This window comes from Oreochromis aureus, linkage group 3, assembly GCF_013358895.1.
Source record: "Oreochromis aureus strain Israel breed Guangdong linkage group 3, ZZ_aureus, whole genome shotgun sequence".
Classification (NCBI taxonomy): Eukaryota; Metazoa; Chordata; class Actinopteri; order Cichliformes; family Cichlidae; genus Oreochromis; species Oreochromis aureus.
In genome coordinates, this window is record NC_052944.1 from 106,330,912 (window position 1) to 106,350,521 (window position 19,610).

The 19,610-nt window shown below is 43.1% G+C and overlaps 1 protein-coding gene and 1 long non-coding RNA gene across 3 annotated transcripts in view; both read right to left on the reverse strand.

The window, feature by feature from the left end:
- The window catches only part of LOC120438600 (muscle M-line assembly protein unc-89-like), a 51,038-nt gene that overhangs the window by 18,598 nt on the left and 12,830 nt on the right, over positions 1-19,610 (reverse strand). For both annotated transcript variants that reach the window (XM_039608995.1, XM_039608994.1), the window contains exons 2-3: positions 15,859-16,203; positions 15,629-15,748 (exon numbers count right to left, since the gene is read on the reverse strand). In XM_039608995.1, coding sequence (XP_039464929.1) covers positions 15,629-15,748; positions 15,859-16,203 — 465 coding nt within the window. The remainder of the gene's footprint in view (positions 1-15,628; positions 15,749-15,858; positions 16,204-19,610) is intronic.
- On the reverse strand, positions 69-2,539 carry LOC120438701. The gene is made up of 3 exons (XR_005612058.1): positions 2,422-2,539; positions 946-949; positions 69-98 (listed from the first exon to the last, which is right to left on the reverse strand). It is a non-coding gene; the product is annotated as an uncharacterized LOC120438701 (long non-coding RNA).

Here is a 19,610-nt window from a genome sequence, read left to right on the forward strand (position 1 = left end):
CTCCGATTCAGTTGTGGCTTTGCGTCTGCAAGACGTCTGCCTGTCAAAGTTTGTTTCTGAGTGCCTTTGATGATGAAGGAAACTGTACTCACTGACACCTTGACTTTTGTTAAGATGAGATTACCTGAAGTGCCTCAATGCTATGGTTTATATTAATAAGTGTCATATAATTATATAGTGTAGTATTGAATGGACGTGGCCCTGATAATAAAGGTATTAGCAGTGTTGGGTAAGTTACTTTAAATTAGTAACTTAGTTACATTACTAGTTACTTCTCTAAAAAAGTAACTCAGTTACTTCAAGTTACTCGTTACTTTCAGAGTAACTAGTTACTAGGGAAAGTAACTTTGGTTTTACTCAGAATTCTCTTGTTAAGGTGTTGCTTCCGTAACTGGATACCCAGCAAGATTGCCAGTCTTCTAGCTTGCTTACTTGCCACAAGTGCACTGTGCCACCTACCAACAGAAAGGAAAAAATAATGTGCACATTTCCACGAGAGAAATCCGACGCCTGGACCGTCGTTGACCGCCGCCATGATTCTAGCCTGCTTTTTACATCCAACACAAAAACTGCAGTCATGGTGCTTTTGATTGTACTCAGAACTTGGAAATTCTGCCTTCTGAATAGGAAGATGTAGGTAACACCAGACTGCAGATGAGCTGCATACAGAGCTGGACTGGGACAAAAAATCGTCCCGGGCATTTTGACTAGAGACCGCCCACCATTATAGGAAAAATCATAAAGCCTTTGAATGAAAATAAACACTGTTGTGACAGTGATGTACACTGTTCTGATGGTATATATGTATCAATCTATCAATTGTTTGTTGTAAGATTCAGATAATTATTTTTTAAAAGCGAGACATTTTAAATGAGAATAATAAAGAAAACTATTTCCTTGTCCCCCCTTTCCCTGTTAATGCCCTACCTGGCCCCCTGGCAACACTTTGCTAGACCCGCCCTGCACAGTTACCAGCTGTCAGCTACGTAGAAAAGGATCCTGGTGTTATTTGTCTCTCAGAAACAGCTCATAACTTCCCTTCAACTCATTCATGTCACCTAAAAAGGTAAACCTGTTTCTCCATCACCTGTTCAGCTCTGATGATTCAGTAAGGACATCTCCTGGTTTCATCTGCATGTTTCCTCTCACCAGATAACCAAACCGATATCATGACCAGCAGCTTTACAGCTGTGGCTCCAGCAAACATCAGCTGATACTAGAAATTAATATTAAATAAATTCTAACAACAGCTGATCAAGCTTAAACGTGCTGCTGTTGTTTAACGCGACATCCGCTGGTTTCCTCTTTCTGGAGCAAAGTGGGCGATAAATAAATAAAGAGAGAAAAGCCGATCAGCTGATCATTGATCAGTTTCATGACTGAAGTAGAAACGGAGAGAATGAGAGAAGAAGAGGCAGCTGTGCAGCTTCAGCTTTGTGTCTTTTTTCATTGTAGCTGAAGTCCGGGACAAACTGTGTTCCTTTTCACCTCAGTATGAAACAGCGTAATATTTTCTCTGAATACCAGACGATTCTGTTTTTTACGGGACGGTTGGCAACTCTAATAATTAACCGTATGAACAAAATAAAGTTCAACATCAGTAACATAGCACCCACACAGCTGTATAGAAACTCCATCATGCTAGCTAGCACGCAGTACGAAAATGTCAGCATACCGAAAATAAACTCCACCTAAACTTGGTTTATATCTGACTCAGATAGACTGCAGGTCATAACTTCTTACCTGAAGTTCAGTTCACCTGACACGCGGACCGGCGGCCGCTTCGGGTCTCTCCTCTTGCCTCCCTTTTCCTTCATCCACCTGCTGGCTTCCACCACTTGCTAATGTTACTGAATCTGTGGAAGCTCCGCGATATCCACCACACGAAGTAACGAGTAACGAGCCTATCTAAATCCCAGTAACGAGTAACGCGTTCCTGGTTTTGGCATAATAACTAGTTACCGTGCTCGTTACCACAATAATAACGTAGTTACTGTAACGCGTTACTTAATAACGCGTTAATCCCAACACTGGGTATTAGTCTACGTGTCCTTTAGTGGTAGAATGTAGGAGACTCTCATCCACACTTATCTGCCAGTGGAAATTTACTAGAAGGGAGTAGGGCTAGGTCGCAGCCCCGCCGGAGCTGAGAAAAGACTTTGCAGCTAACAGACAATAGCCTATGAGTACGCTATGCACCGTGACAACTGAATGCTTGTGTAACACTGTTGTTTAGACTTGAGTGGGACAGCCTGTAATAAAACTGTTGAGCGCACACCGCCATTTCGAGATTCACAGCAGAGTGTCATGCAGGATGCATCTGCCTAAGAAAACTGTAAAATGGTCTACTGAGCATTGTGTTGTCTTCCATCAGATGCCAGTGAGGAATCAAAAGAACTCGGTAGAGTGTGGATATTTAACACTTTCTTTGCAATTTCTCTGTAGGAAAGACCTACATTTTTAAGTGTCATGATGGTCTGTCTCTTTCCCATTGTTAATTGCCTTTTTCTTGCCATTTTTGTTAGTAACACACGACTTTCTGCAGTACAATACTATTCAACTTATGATCACAAGGGTATGGTATCACAGTGTGTTCCAGCACTGCTTTTATGCAGACAGAGGGACCTGTGAGTAATCCAGAAAAGTTGGAACACCTGTAAAAATGAGAAGCAATATATTTCAAGGCTTGATCCTATCCTGCAGAACAGCTTTAAATTGTTAACCCATTTTGTGTTCCCTAAAAATGGCCTTTTTGCATAACACTGAAATGTACACTATTTTTCAGTTTTAGGTAACCTTACCTTTTTTTTTAACCTCTGGCAGTTACATTTGCACCATTTCAAGGTATTCATTGGACCTGAACGACTTGAATTGCCGTAAGTAACTGGAAAAATTGGGGTGTTTTAAAACTTTTGACTGGTGGAGTAGTTATAGGTGGAAAAACTCTGCATGCTGACAGGTAGGAGAGAATTAACAGTTATTAGTGGTCAACCTGGTCTTAACCCTCTGGCGTCTACAGACGTGCCGCCGTGTCAAAATCACATGACCAATTGAAGATGACACAGCAACAAGATGCAGTGACCCAGAGTCTCCATTTCAACTTTGCAGCTGAAAATAGTTGTGGATGATTACTCTAACTTTCTAATGTGACGTTGTTGTCCCTGGCTCTCTTTCTCTCTCTCTCCCTCCCCTCTATTCCTGTGCTACTACCGCCCCTCCCCCCTCTGCTCAGTGCAAGCACAAGGCTCACGTTCGGAGTGAAGCAAAAAAACTGCGAGAGAGCGAGAGAGAGAGAGAGAGGGTGAGAGAAAGAAAAACAAAAAACACGGCTCCCAATAAGGAGCCAGCTCATGTCGTTCACTTGAAAGATCTGGATCTAAGATCCGTTTCGTTCACGACCGACACATCACTAATTTGGTTGTTTAGGAAGAGGCGGAAGTTTTAGGAGCAACACCGGCAAGAGAAAGTGGGCAAGCGAAAGAAAGAGAGAAAGCGAGTTTTCATATGTGAGACATTAGTGACGTTTAGCGTGTTAGTTAGTTAGTGTGTTGTGTAGTTATTGTTTTGTATTGTGTGTCAGTTATACTGTTGAATGTCACATTTGCTCCAAAAAAGCCACCAAAGGCAGATTCCAGTGTAAACACTCTCCCCACATGGAAAACTGGACTGATACACCTCCTGCTGTCAGACCTGCAGGGTTTAGGCCTGTGGTCTTCTGCTATGTTTTATAGTGGACAGAAACTATTTTTTTGGAGTGGCACAAATAATTTGTGTGCCTTCTTATTTGATGCAGAACACCTGATTGTTCTGTAAATAGTTTTAAATGGTGTTTTTCTAACAACAAGCCATGGATAAATCCTGAAATTAAGGCTCTCCTCAAGGAGAAGAAGAGAGTCTTTAGATCTGGAGACAAAAAGGAGCTGAGAGTTGTCCAGAAGAAGCTGAAATGGAAGATAAGGCAAGGAAAGGAAAACTACAGGAGGAAGATGGAAGAGCAGCTGCAACAGGACAACATCAGAGGGGTTTGGAACAGCCTGAAGACAATCTCAGGACAAAAACCAACCCCCCAGGCTGCAGGAGACTTGGGGTGGGTGAATGACCTAAATAAATATTTTAATAGGTTTGATCAACCACCCACCCCTCCCACAGCATCGTCCCCCCTGCTGCAATCTCCTTCATCTCGGGACTTCACACCTCTCAGCTTCACACCTCCCAGCTCCCAGTCATTACACCCACCCCCGGCTTCTGTGGACTCCAACATACACACCCCTCCCCCAAAACCCACTCTTTCTATCTCAGCACTTCAAGTGAGGAACGAGCTTCACAAGATCAAGGTGCGGAAGGCTGCAGGTCCAGATGGCGTCAGCTCCAGGCTCCTGAGATGCTGCGCACATGAACTGTGTGGCATCCTAGGATATCTGTTCAACCTGAGCCTGTCACTGGGGAAAGTACCACAGCTGTGGAAGACCTCCTGTGTGGTACCGGTACCAAGACCTCCCATCCCAAGGACCTCAGAAGCTACAGGCCGGTAGCCCTGACATCGCATCTGATGAAGACCCTCGAGAGGTTGGTTCTAAACCATCTGCGCCCCCTGGTGAGGTCTTCATTGGATCCGCTGCAGTTTGCTTACCAGCCTGGCATCGGGGTGGAGGACGCCATCATCTACCTCCTGCACCGAGCTCTGACTCACCTGGAGAAGCCTGGAAGCACTGCGAGGATCATGTTCTTTGATTTCTCCAGTGCTTTCAACACCATCCAGCCACGACTTCTGAGAGACAAGCTGGAGCTATCGGGAGTGGACCACCACATGTCCCAGTGGATACTGGACTACCTCACAGGACGCCCACAGTATGTGAGGTCACAGGGCTGTGTCTCTGATATGCTGGTCTGCAGTACGGGGGCCCCACAGGGAACTGTGCTGGCACCGTTCCTCTTCACCCTCTACACTGCAGACTTCTCCATCAACTCCCCACGCTGCCACCTACAGAAGTTCTCTGACGACTCTGCCATGGTCGGCCTCATCACAGGTGAGGACGACTCAAAGTACAGACAGTGGACTCTGGACTTTGTGGACTGGGGTCAGCAGAACCACCTGCAGATCAACGCTGGTGTTGGGTCTAAACTCAGACCCCACTGACCCCAGGACTTATTCCCGTGAAAGAAAGACAAGGCAACAGTGGTCGATCGTTTTACTTGCAAGGGAGGCCTCGTCGGTATCTCAGAAACGCACTTCGAATCTCATTCCGAATGACCCCGACGACGGCCTCCTCTCGCTGCCTTTTATTGAAAAGGTTCACACAATACACAATAGTTTACAACACGTACCTCCCCTCGTAAACCCCCCTTGGTTACAAAGACAAGGCACTGTATGTATATGTGTGTGTGTGTGTGTAAGAATGTGTGTGTGTGTGTGTGTGTGTGTGTGTGTGTAAGAATGTGTGTGTGTTCTCCTGCTGACCAAAAGGGTCATAAAAGCAGGAAGCAACATCCTTGGTCATAAAGAGGGTAATCTCCCCCACACCCAATGTATGGTTCACCCTGGATAACACAGTGAAGCCATACAAAGGGCAGGAAGCTTACCAAACATCAAACAGACCCCCAAGAACCTCGAGAGGCAGGGGAGGGGGACAAAGGAATTCCTTTCATCACAGAGTTAAAACAATGTAGAGATGGTAAGCATAAAAATGACAACATTTAACAATTTACTTTAACAGCTGGGAAAACCAAGGAGTTGGTGGTGGACTTCCGGAGACGCAGACCCACCACACTGACACCGGTGAACATCCAGGGAGTGGACATTGACATAGTGGACTCTTATAGGTACCTGGGTGTTCACCTGAATAATAAACTGGACTGGAGCCAAAACACTGATGCTCTTTACAGGAAGGGTCAGAGCAGACTCTACCTGCTGAGGCGGCTGAGGTCATTTGGAGTCCAGGGAGTGATTTTAAAGACCTTCTATGACTCTGTGGTGGCATCTGTCATTTTTTACAGTGTGGTATGTTGGAGCAGCAGTTTATCGGCAGCTGAGAGGAAGAGGTTGGATAAACTCATCAGGAAGGTCAGCTCTGTTCTGGGATGCACCCTGGACCCAGTGCAGGTGGTGGGAGACAGAAGGACTCTGGCCAAAATAACATCTCTGATGGACAGAGTCTCCCACCCCATGCATGGAAATCTTGCTGAATTGCAGAGCTCCTTCAATGAGAGATTGATGCATCCTAGATGCATGAAGGAGCGTTTCTGCAGGTCCTTCCTCCCTGCAGCTGTCAGACTGTACAATCAGAACTGCTCCCAACAAACATAGATGTTTACATCAGCGCTGTAACTGCAATAATTTAACCAACCGATTCACACTACAACCTGGTTTGCCTCTTATCTGTAGTTATTTTTATTTAATTTCATAACTGTACAGTACTCTGTTTATAGTAACCGTTGTCCTTAATGTAAATATCTAAGAAAAATGGTGTATGTTTCTGTTCTGTGTCCTGTGTACTGTTTGTTTGTATATGTGTCTTTTTGGCTGCTGTTACAACCAAATTTCCCCTTGTGGGACAAGTAAAGGATTATTCTAATTCTAATATAAAAACCGCCCGAGGCCTTGGCTGCATTTTTAGGTAAATAATACCATATAACTTTGTTGTCTGGAAAACTTGTGCATAATTTTTAGAAATGTGCAATTTCTGTTTGCATTTCAAGTTATGAAAATGATTCGTTAAACATGTTTGTGGGTTTTACAGTAAAAAATATAACTTTTTTCTACTCTGATTTTTAATTTTTTGTCTGAATTTAGATCAATTGTACTAATATAGTATGTCAAAATGAAAAAAATAACTCAAATTTCAGATATTTGAGGTTGTGCTGAAAATAATGATTGTCAAATCAAACAAGGCGAGATAAACAGTTTTTGAAGGTGAAATATAGAGTTAGTGAGCAACTATACAATCAGTGCCCCAAAGAAGACCATGTTTTTACACTATAACCGGGAGATTATTAACAGCTGATACTTATTTTATATTTTCGGTATCCAGTGTTGAGAAGGTTACTTTTAAAATGTATTCCACTACAGATTACAGAATACATGCCCCAAAATGTATTTTGTAACGTATTCCGTTACGTTGCTCAATGAGAGTAACGTAACGGAATACTTTGGATTACTTAATATATTATCATGCCTTTTACAACTACATAAATGTACTATTGCTGTGGGATTTATTACTTTTACTGAAGGTTATTCGCAATAACAATACCAATGAGATTTTTAAATCTTAATATTAAATGAGTAACAGTAGGGTGGACATTAGGTAAAGCTGCACTTTTTGCAGTGATCTCGCATAGAAAACTATTCCGCACGTATAGAAAGCAGGTCCGCAGCTCCGAACCGTAGTAAAGGGACCCCTGGTTAATATGTCGGGTTCCGTGTCGGGGTCGTAGCTGAAAACTAGTTTTACTTTGTTGTGTGGGTCAACTTTGCTAGTGAGAGACAGAGAGAGGCGTTGAAAGGCTGCTCCAACGGAACTTATTGTTTCAGAGTGTTAAGGTTCAAAAATATAGGGAAGGAAACACAGGAGGAATGCAAGTAACCACACTGGTCCAAAGGGTAAAGACGATGATTTTAATGAAATGACACGCGTGGGAGAATGAGCGGACTCCGTAAGCAGACAGCCCCACAATTTCAATCTCCTAACATCAAACTACAGTTTTATATGCATCAGAGTATATTTAGTGACGCCCCCTCATTGCGTCATCACATACATCAGCTTCAAAACCACAAATGTTCTATTCGACAACTTAAGGCACAATTAAAAGTACACTGGCTTCCATCTTCTCCCCGGTGGTTTCCCGTAAGCCAGCTCAGCTCTCGCATCGTGCATCTACTGCTTCATCAGTCAACTCTCACCTACACCCTAACAGTGTGTGTGTGTATGTCTCTGCGCGTGCACAGAGTGTGCATCTGCTCTCTGCACCTTAGTTGACCTCAACTTAGGCAACCAGGCTAAGGCCATCCTGTGTTGTGATGATCTTAACTTCTATGTAAAATGTATAAAACAAATATTTCAATCTACTACAACTACTTAAAACTTAATCAAAGCTTAATCAGACGTATAAATGCATAAAAGATGATAATAGCATCATCAAAACTCTGGTTTTGGTTTCACTTCCTGCAAAAGCATGTAACTTCAAAGACATATAACTTCCTGTCTTCTTTTAGCACAGAGTTACTCTTTCACCCTGCAGTCTGCATAAACATTAAAATTATAAATTCCAAAGCACTTCGGGTTATAGATTCAACTCAACAGTTTAAAGTGGTTTTTTACTGGACCTGTAATAAAGGCTAATATGATACCAATATGTTTGAACATCTGAATGCAATATCAATACCTCTTGTATCAATACTTCTTGTATACATATGCTTGCTACATGATTATGATGCAACAGTAATGACAGTAATAACAGAAATAACAAAATAATAAAAATAGAATTAACAAAAATAAAATAATAAATGGAAATAACAAAAATGACAAAAAATAATACTTCGTTCCCAACAAGAGGAAAACACGAACACACCTGCAGTACGGACTTCACTGCCCATGAGGCTACATTCTTTAGGGCTATGGCTGTAACACTCTCTCCCTATTGCCTTCATTTTAATTCTGCTCAACCAATTGGTAGAGCACATTTTCAGGCCCTATATCTAACTGAGGCTTTCACTGAAATTGACCTACATTGTTGAGTCTTTTCTACCAATTGGTTTAAATCTGTAATGCCAAAAAAATCCACCAGAAGGCACTGTGAATGGAAACTTCCCAACCAGGAAGTCAGAAACAAAAAACGATCCAACATATTTTGAGTGTTTTTGATAAAACTAAGGTAGGAAGATATCATTTTTTGATATATGATAGTGTTAAAGGACTTACTAAACAGATGTATGTCACTTGACAGCATTAAAAAAGCGAAATTAAATGTTTAATAATTTTGTTGAAAAGTGGTCGACCAAACGGTTGATTTGTCCCTTTATGGTGCTAATGATAAGTGTTATTAAAATTGATTATTTGCCATAAAATCAGACCACTAGACCCATTTTGTTTATCCATTGCACAGCAAGAATATGCTGAAATAATTTCCTCAGTAAGTCATTTCCTTAACTTTCTGAGTTAATATTAGTAAATATTGTAAAAATCAAGAATAACACATGGAAATCACAAATATCACAACTGATTACCTTTTAACCAAATTAAAGTAGCTGGTAAATTAATATTACTAAGTTGTCAAAACTATAATTTCATGTTTAACAAGTACTACATGGACGCTAAACAATTATATGGCTAAAATTCACATGGTCCTGTGGCATGATACTCATGATACCATCCACCTTCAACCACAGTGTTTGAGGTCTTGGTTTCATATGAAGGCACAAGGGCTGGCACTCTCCACCAGTACCAAGCACACCATTGTTTTTCTTGTGACATTACCAATAAGTTTGATGTGTCACATGGCCCTCTTCCTATTGAAAAAACAAAAGTTGTATCCAAGATGGCCGACTTCTAATTGGCCACCATGGTCACCACCCATCTTGAGGAGTTTCCCCCCTGACATATACTAATGTGCCACAAACAGGACTTTAATATCACCAAACATTCCCATGTTGTTACGGTGTATCCATATAAATGGCCCACCCTGTAGATGTCTCCAGGAAGGCTGCCCAACGGATTAATTTTTTCAAGAAGATGTCAATGTCATATTGGCCCACTTGATTGATCTATATTATTATTGTTTATTTATTTTATTTTAAGTTATTACAAATTGGACAGACAATTAGACAGAAAGAAAGAGAAAGAAAGCAATGGAGAAAAAAACAGAGGGGAAGGGAGGACAGTAAGAAAAGACACTGAGAAAATCCGTTGGATCACCTATTAAAAGAAGAAAAAACAAAACCAACAACAAGAGAACGACACAATATAGAGATCAAAGCAACAACCTAGAGACGTGTAAGTAACAGTAAATACTAAATATTGAATGTTACTGAGCAGCACGCAGGACCAACACCGCACAATGTGCTTTAAAGTAGCAGCAAAGGAAGATATAGTTTATGTCTGTGAGCACCCGTGTGTACACCTGTGTGAGTGAGCCCACTTGAGTTTAAAAGATTTATCCATGTAACGATCTGCTAGAGGGTGTGGGGAGCCATAGCCCTGCCCCCCACTTGACCACCGCGGAGGAAACTACACCCACCCCATCATCCAATCATCTACCAGACTACATAAGACAATACACAGCCAGGTTGAGTTCATTCTCCACTTCTCCTGTGCCTCTCCCCCACCTGCAGGGTGGACTCCTGTAGAGCAAAGACCTCCTGCACGGATGTGACAACCTCTCCGCCAGTTGAAGAGGCCCCCATTTCCGCTGGTGCACCAGAGGCCCCCTGCGCCAGGGCAGGGCCCCCGTACACGCACCCACCCACAACCGCCAGCGACACACCAACCAGGAGCCGAGCCCCCAGGGCCTAGCCAGGAGCCCAGCCAGAGCCCGGACCACCTAGGGGCATCAAGGCTACCAGGCCAGTGACCCACATCCGAAAGCACAAACCCTCCCCCAGTCTCCTGCATGCAGCCATTGGGAAAACACCACCCATGAGGACGATTGAGTGAGACGATTGAGTGAGACATATTAGTGTTAGATTGTAGTTCTTGTGACCATTTTCGTGAGTGAGTTTCCCCTTTTGTGACTGATCTTCTCTGAACAGTTTTCCCCGGACCTGCTGCTTAACTTCCCGCTTGGAGTACGAGTGAGCCGGTGCTTGGAGGCACGTGTTGGAGTGCGAGTGTGTGAGAGGATTTTCCCTTGCAAAACCTGCCTTGGATGCCTGAACCCCTAGATTCTTCCCCACTTGTACATATATTGCATCTGGTGTTGTGTAAATAAACTGTCAAGTTGAACTGCAAATTCCTGTATGCGCCTGACTCCTCCCTTACCCATGACAGAAGCCGATCAAAGGAGCTCAGAGGGATTGATCTAATGTGTTGGCAGAGGCTGTATCAAGACTAATGTGGTCTATCAGACGGTCTTGATGGTATATTGGTTAGGATTGAGATTATTTTGATTTTTCCAGTTTATGAGGTTGGTTTTCTTGGCAATGCATATGGCAGTGAAAACCATGTGGGCTGTATTCATCTCTGCAGTGACGTCATCCAAGTTGCCCAACAAGCAAACTAGAGGGCAGGTTGTATGTTACATTTCAGACACTTTGATAGGTCGTCACATTTCCCAGGCCAAAACCTTTGAACTGGTGGACAGAACCAAAGAGCATGGATATAATTGTCTCCATGTAGTATTTTGTATTGTATTAATTGCAGACTGGGACTTCTAATCAATTGAAAGGTTTTTAAGCATACCTGTCAGGGACCTGGGTCTGAGGGACCTAAGGTCCATGAGCAGTGTGGACTTGTTATTATTATATGTGTTTTAGCTGCTCTGTGCTGCTGTTGTGTGTTTGCTCATTGTATGTATAGGCAGGTGTGTGCTGGGTGTCTGCGTGTGTTTGCTGGTGCGGCTGTTTCCTGTAGGCCAGGTAACAGGCACCTGCAGGCCTGGTGGGTGTGGCCCTGCTAGGGGGCTGGCCACATGGAGATCATGCCACACACCTGCTGCTGATCAGGTGCATCGGAGGAGCTATTTAAGAGTATGATGGAGCTCCCACTGACCCAGGATCGTTGAGTGAGACGTCACATCACTGTTTTTAGAGAGACAAGTTCAGTGAGGGTATGCTCACAGTAGTTAGTGTCCTGACAGCTGTTTCTATTGTTTCCCCCAGGAGGAGCGTGGAAAGCCAGAGAGCAGCGAGCACAGGGAGTACAGACACATGGAGCGGAGAGAATGAGGCACAGACTTATTGGGAAGAAGACACGACACAGGAGTCAGGGGAGCGCGGGATTTATTGTGTGAACAATTTACAGCACTGTAAATAAACGCACTGTTCATCATAAAGAGTCCTGCGTTTGGGTCTTCATTCCCCACATCCCCACATCCGCCACGCAGACCATGACAATACCTAAGACCAGAAGTTTTGGTCTAAGCTGACTGATAAGTCTGCTTCCCATTTTGCAATAGAACAGGATATTGATTGATCTATTTTAGAAAGTGTTCTGTATCTTTTTGACAATAATTTTTGGGTTTTACCTCTCTGTGAATCGCTACCTTATCGTGGTGGAGGGGTTTGTGTGTCCCAGGGATCCCAGGGACTATGTTGTCTGGGACCTTACCGGGATTACCTAGGATTACTAGGCCCCACCCTGAAGCCAGGCCCGGGGAGGGTGCCTGAGGGTGAGCGTCTGGTGGCTGGAACTTAATCTACGGGGCCCAGCAGGGCACAGCCCGAAAAAGGGCCATGGGCCCATCTTCCTGTAGGCCCACCACCCGCAGAAGGCACCGTAGGGGTCGGATGCATTGTGTGCCGGGCGGCGGCCAGGAGGCCCTGGCGGACTGATCCCCGGCGACCAAGACTGGCAATAGGGACATGGAATGTCACCTCTCTGGTGGGGAAGGACCCTGAGTTAGTGCGTGAGGTTGAGAGGTACTGGCTAGATAAAGTCGGGTTCACCTCAAGGCACGGCTTGGGCTCTGGAACCAGTCTCCTTGAGAGGGTCTGGACTTTGTCTTAGTCTGGTGTGGGTATCTTGGTATCCCCTTGGCTTGCTGCCTGTACGTTGGGTTTCTCCCAGTGGACAAGAGGGTTTGTTCCCTGCGCCTCCAGGTCGGGTAACAGGTCCTGACCATCAGCGCTTATGCACTGAGTGGCAGTGCAGAGTACCCAGCCTTCTTGGAGTCCCTGGGTGGGGTACTGGAGGGTGCTCCTCCAGGGGACTCTGTTGTCCTGAAGCTCAGCCAGCCTGAAAAGGACTATTTTTCTTCTGTTCATTCAGAGCAGAAAGTTAACCTCACAAAGACTGTTTTCTCTGAGCCTGCTCCTCTGACTCTTTGTGCTCCAGTGCTCAAGACAGCTGTGGTCGTCACCTGCAGTGCCACCACCTGCTCCACCATCTGCGGCTCCCACACCATTGCCTGCAACGCCACCACATGCGGTTTCCATGCTGTCGCCTGCAACGCCACCCTTGTCTGGTCCTGCCTCGTCTGGTCCTGCGGCTGCCACGCCCACATGTCCACGTCCTCCTCAGCCCGCATGTCCACATGCTGCTCGTCTCACACATCCACACCGTCGCAGGTCGGTGTGCAGAGACCTCCGCCTTCTGAGCTGTGTTGCTGCCTTCCTCGTGGCAGGCCTTCTGAACTGCTCCATCGCTGCTGCTGCTGCCTTCGCGGTCAGCCTCCTGAACTGTATCCTCGCCCCCACTGCCTTCCGCACGGCCGGCCACCAGACCTGCTCTGTCACACACCCTTGACAGTTTAGTTTATTCTTGTCTGAGTCAGAAACACTTTCACGTGGAGAGCTGCATTCATGAAAACTCCCACATCAAAATACCAGCCTCTTATTTATCTTGGGGAAACTGTGAGATCATGAACTCTCCTCCTTGAAACAAATTGAAGGTTTCAGCATAAAAAAATATGACAACCTTCAATTTATGGAATTGACATAGTAGTATGGACCGCATTTTTATGGTAGTCTTCAAATCTAGAGGCTAATGTCCAACGAACAACTTTGCGACACTTTCATAAAACCCAGAGAGCACTTTTAAAGAAAAACAGAAACTAGGTGAAAGTCTGGCCTCTCTTACACAAAATACAGAGGAATTATAGGTTGCTCAAGACTTTTGAACAATATAAGAGTTTTAAGAATAAATAAAAATATTAAGGTGCACTTCAACATTATAATTCAAATCACATGTAGTGTTAGAGTAAGGGTGTTATTTTTCTGGGCAGGAGACTGAACAGGATGTCCTGGACTTAGATAAGGCTAAGAATTGCTAGATCATTTTAATGCAGCAAGGTCAGGCTAGGGAGGTGTTTTTCTTCAAATAATAATATCAAAGAATAAATAACACTCTGTGTTTGGATGATTTTATGAAAACATGGAGCTTAAATGCTGCTCAGTGTTTGGTGTCTCAGAACCACCTGGCAATCCCATGAAGTATTCGACATGGCTCAAAACTGGGCACTTATTTTATTCCATTATTTTTTTACTCTTAAGCGCAGAAATATTTACATTAAACTCTGAAAAACAGTTTCAAACACAAGCAAGTTTTAGTAGAATGTTGGAAGTTTTCCATTCATTTCAATGGGACAAAAAATGCATAAAAAGCTTAATACTTTAAAAAGTATAAAAGTAATAAGCACCAAAAGTCATAGCCTGCATTAGCAAAAATAGCCTTGTGGTCGCAAATTTTGAAGCCATCCTGATAACCTTCTCCCACCAACGATGTGGAGATCCAAATCCAATTAAAATCAAGACACTCAAAAAGATGCTCTGTAAAAGAGTAGAATTCTTGGAACAGAGTTTAATACACTGAATCATATGAACAGCAGGAAAAATACATACAGACATTTAGCAAGAAAATTACAAAGCAGAAAGCAAGCAAAGCAAAACCCCGGGGTGTACAGCCTTAAGCACAGACAGCAGAGCAACACAGAGACGGACAGGTAGCAGCAGCAGGAGGAAAAGAGCCCTGGGGGTGTCCTCTGGTCCCCTAATATAGGGACCAGTATCCCCGCCCCCTGCTGTTGGGTAACTTTCCCACGCACCCAGGAACAGCAGGTGCAGGGTCAAATACCGGCCAGAGTTCACACCTGGCCCTGGCTGAGGGCCCGGTCCAAAGTGACACCAATAGGTTAACCCTTTGCTTTACCCTCTGACAATAGGTCACAACATGGTCAAAGGTCACACATTAGTACAGCAAATAGCATAGTTTTTGTGATAATCTTATGATATTAATGTGAATAATACTTGGCCTAACTACATCAAATATATGAGTTAAATGCATTACATAAAAATAAACACTCCAGTGTAGGTTTATAGTGTGTGTGTGTACATGACAGTGATCTCATTATGTTGTTTTCAGTATCTCTGCTACCATGTAACATTTATTGTGTGTGTGTGTGTGTGTGTGTGTTTATATCGTATGATATTTTATTGTGATGTGTTCAGGATCTCTGTTACAATGTTACTGTTTTGGTTGTGCTGCATGAAAGATGTTGAGTGTGCATTAGGGAAGGTTAGTTACCAGAGCTGGAGAGTGAGTTATTCAGGCGAACTCTCAACAGCATTAACTGCCCTGTTACTGTACCAACTTAATAAACCTCGATGAAGCAAAAATGTCTTGTGCTTAAGACTCTATATGAAAATTAAAATATATATGTTCAGTGCACATAGATATATAGTGTATATAGTTACATAGTTATACATATCACACAAAAATCCACCACAGCCTCACGGATCATTCAACAGCTGTTGTTTCATTTGTAGTTTCATTTAAGGACCGCTGCAACTGCTGTGCCTCTCCACACAGACAAAATCATGCCTGTGTGGAGAGGCACAGCAGCAGGGAAAATGCATTTGTGGCATTTCTTTCACCAATTAGTGTACTTTTAAACCTCATTAAATCACTAAAGCTGATTCTGAGGGAGGCACTCACTGATGTTTCACTCAGTGATCCAATAACACACACAGTCACACACTCACCTTTTCTCATCTTCAACATTTTATATCTGGGATACATGAAGACACCAAAGGCAGCAGCCAGGAGAACCACAGGAACCAGAAGAGCAAAGAGAACTATGGGCCAGACTGGAGGAGGACGTACTGTAATCAACACAAACACAAACATCCTGAACATCATCCAACAGATTTTGATGAATTAACATCAGAGTTCACTTCTTCTCTGAACTTCAACCTTTATCTGCGGCACTGACCTGTGATCTTGAGGTCTACATAAGTCTTGCTCTGATCTCGTCCATATTTTCGGACAGTGCATTTGTAGGTTCCACTGTCAGAGACTGTAGGGTTCCTCAGAGTGAGGCTGAGGTCTCCAGTCTGCAGAGCGTCGGCTCTCATTGATGTTCGGTTGGTGTAACGAATACTTTGTTCTTTAAAATCATCACTGCTCCGCAGACGCACGTGAACTATTTTGATGTTAAGGTCCTCTCGGTCCCACACTGCTGCTGTGGACTCCAGGGCAACATCAGCTGGTACGTGACAGGGCAGACGCACAGACTCCACCCCCTCATACACCTCCACTGCTGAGGCATGCTGGGAAGCTGAGGAGAGAACCATGAAGCAGTGCTGTGAGTTGGTGATACGGAATGAGGATGTAAATGCACAATGAGATCAGGTCAACGGTCAAAGTCTTTATAATGTAAAGATGAGGTCAGTGCACAGGTGATCAGTCCAACTAATCAGGTAAAGAGAAGAGGACCACAAACACAGGAAGGCTATCAGTGAATACCTGGACCTGCAAAGGACCTGAAGGACACACAGCATGAGACAGTTAGATCCATGTGAACGACATTAGAGGAGAGCAGGTCATCACACAGGACCACCTGTTTCTTATCACTAATATATAACCTGTGTATATCCTATAACATCAATCTGTCACATCATCTCTGCTCTTTCACTGCCTGTGTTTGCTTTTGACTTTTGGGGGTTTCTGAGTTTCATTTTGGACTTCAGTTAGTTTTGAGATGCTTTGCTGTCACCAAATAAAGACTCTAGTTATCATTTAGTCCTGATATTAAGTCAGTTTGACCATTTTAGTGAGTTTGTGCAGAGACAAGTGACCCAACAAAACATTCAAGTTTTCAAGAGTTTCTGAATTCTTTAAACAGTTCAGCAGTAAGGAATCAGCATGGACAGCACACCTAGTTAGAACACTCACCAAGTGAATCTTGAGATAAGAGACAAAACATTCATCAATTTTGGGCCTAAAAATATACATTAAAGTGTTAACCCAACTGACTGAAAGACAAACCAAGGCAATATTTATACAACAAATACCATTTATACATATATATTCATTTGAAATGGTACAATACATTACCAGCACTTTAAAAGTCTATTGTCCAGAAGCAGGTGTGAAAATATTAAATACTAAAAGAAATATTAAAAGTCATGTAAAAATTAACATTACAGCTCTTGTCATGAAGTATTTAAGTCAATAATGTACCAAAGTTGTCTTTATCTGGCAGAATACTCAAAAAATATCACGTGATGCACAAGGATCGAAAGTTTGGCATGAGTTACAAAACACTGAGAGAAAACATACCAAAGCAAAGAAAGTTTAATTTCCTTCAGACAATCTCTTCAAGTGTTCACAGTTTCTTTGAAAACCATTCTTGAATAACAACAGATAAGCAAGACACCATCACCAGAGGAAAAGTCAAATGTCAAAGAATGATTATGCAAAACCTTCACAATGCACTTATTGCAAGCAAAACCCAAACATTTAACATAGTTATTCATCCTTCTGTGCATTGCGTCCATTCTGCATCACATCGCCTAGAGCAGGGGTGGGCAATTCCAGGCCCCGAGGGCCGGTGTCCCTGCAGGTTTTAGATCTCACCTTGGGTCAACACACCTGAATCACATGATTAGTTCGTTACCAGGCCTCTGGAGGACATCAGGACGTGTTGAGGAGATAATTTAGCCATTTAAATCAGCTGTGTTGGTTCAAGGACACATGTAAAACCTGCAGGGACACCGGCCCTCGGTGCCCACCCCTGGCCTAGAGCGTCAGATCAAACAACATGACAATGCCAGTACCACGAGAATACAAAACTGAGTATGAGGCTCTGAAGTCATTCAAAGCTGTGTCAACCAGCAAACTTGAAGAGTCATTCCAGCTTGTGTGTTGTTCTCCAGCTAATGAATCTTGCATAGTACGTACTTGTTCAATACGTCTAAACAAATATTAAAGCCTTCCTCCAGAGTAAGCGACAACACAAGTGGAGTGGAAGCAGTGGAAACGTATCAAAGAGCAAACAGAAGATGGAGCTCATTTTCACACCAAACTTCAGAAACACACTGCCACTCTGTCAGAGCTTATGGTTGTCTACCAAGACAAATCAAGAAGTGAAACAACCACCCATTTCCACCTAGTTCAAAATCAAAACAGGGAGTACAGGAACATGATAAGAAATTGCAATGAAACAACAATTATTGTGTATGTTGACTTGTCTGAGGCCTGGAAATGTAAATTCATCTCAGAAGTACAATCCTGTCATTATGGACAAAACCTCCCACAGATAACTCTTCACACTGGCATGTTTTACACCAAACATGAAAAGGCAGGGTTCAGCACAATTTTAGAGTCCAAGCACCAGGATGCAGCAGCCATGGATCAAGCCCTGAAAGATATTCATGTCAGATTGCCATACATTCTCGAGCTACACTATGTTACCACTGACTAGTTCCCGTCTTACAACACTATACTCATGCAACCCTTGAAATCTATTACAGGAACTAGACTAACTCATCAAGTATTAGCTCAGGGGAATATCATCCATCGCAGACATTTCATGTTTCTGCAGTGAGCCAAAGATCTGTCAGTGTTTCAGTCTTACTCTTTTGATTCTGGATGAACATCAGAATTCGAGGGCTGTTGCAAAACAAAGTCCTCTGGTGATCTTGATGGAAGCAATGGAGAAAGAGCTCAGTAGAGCACCTGATGGTACTACAACTAGAGCAGGGTCAAGTGATGTTTGTAGAGGAGACTGGCTTGTTGTCATGTATGACCAAAACTGATGGCTGGCTAAAGCTTTAACAGTTAATGAAGAGCATCAAGATCGTCATGTAGAAATATTTCATCATCATGGGCCAAATGTCGGATTTCAACAAAGAAAAAAGGACGCCAAGATGTCTGCTTTGTTCCATTTGCTGCTGTTTTAGTTAATCTTAATGAACCATCATCACCAGTCTACACAAGCAGAAGCTGGGACATATACCAAATATCTCATGGACAAATGTTCGGAATTATCTTCTCCATGACCAACATAGGGAGATTTTTTTGAACTACAAACTGATTATATGTGTCGAGCTTACACACTTCTCCAGCAAAAATGTACATTATTAAAACATGTTACACCTGGGAGATTGTACCAAAACATGGTGAGACAATCTGAACTTTGTGTAACAATAATATGTAAATATGTTTTTGAAAAATCAAAAAATATTTTTTAGAAGATTAGAACCTGTTTTGTCCCTAATCTCAGGAATCACTGTCACCACTGCACGTTGATCCTGGATAACTTTTCTTTGTGAACTAAAGAAACTGTGTTTATTGTAGCCACAGAACCTGATCCAGCACAGTCTGTACAGAACATGAAGGAACACTGTTTGGATTCATGTTTCCTTCAGAGGTGAAGACACAGGTTAAACTCTCTCTGCTCCTGCAGACCATCAGCTGTGCTGTAGTTACATCACTGTGCTCCATCATGATAAGCTGAAATGTCACTGACAGAAACAACAAATTATGTTTCTACATGTAGTTACAGCACTTTAAATTCTGTGCTCAGTGTTGACATGAAAGGACACTGAAGGATGATGTACATCAATATCATCTCTGATCACATGTCACAAACACAGGCTGAGATTTTTCTTTCTTAACTAAAGTCAGTTCAGGACGTCCCTGCTGGGGGATTCCCATGATGAATGTTTCTTCTTCTCTCAC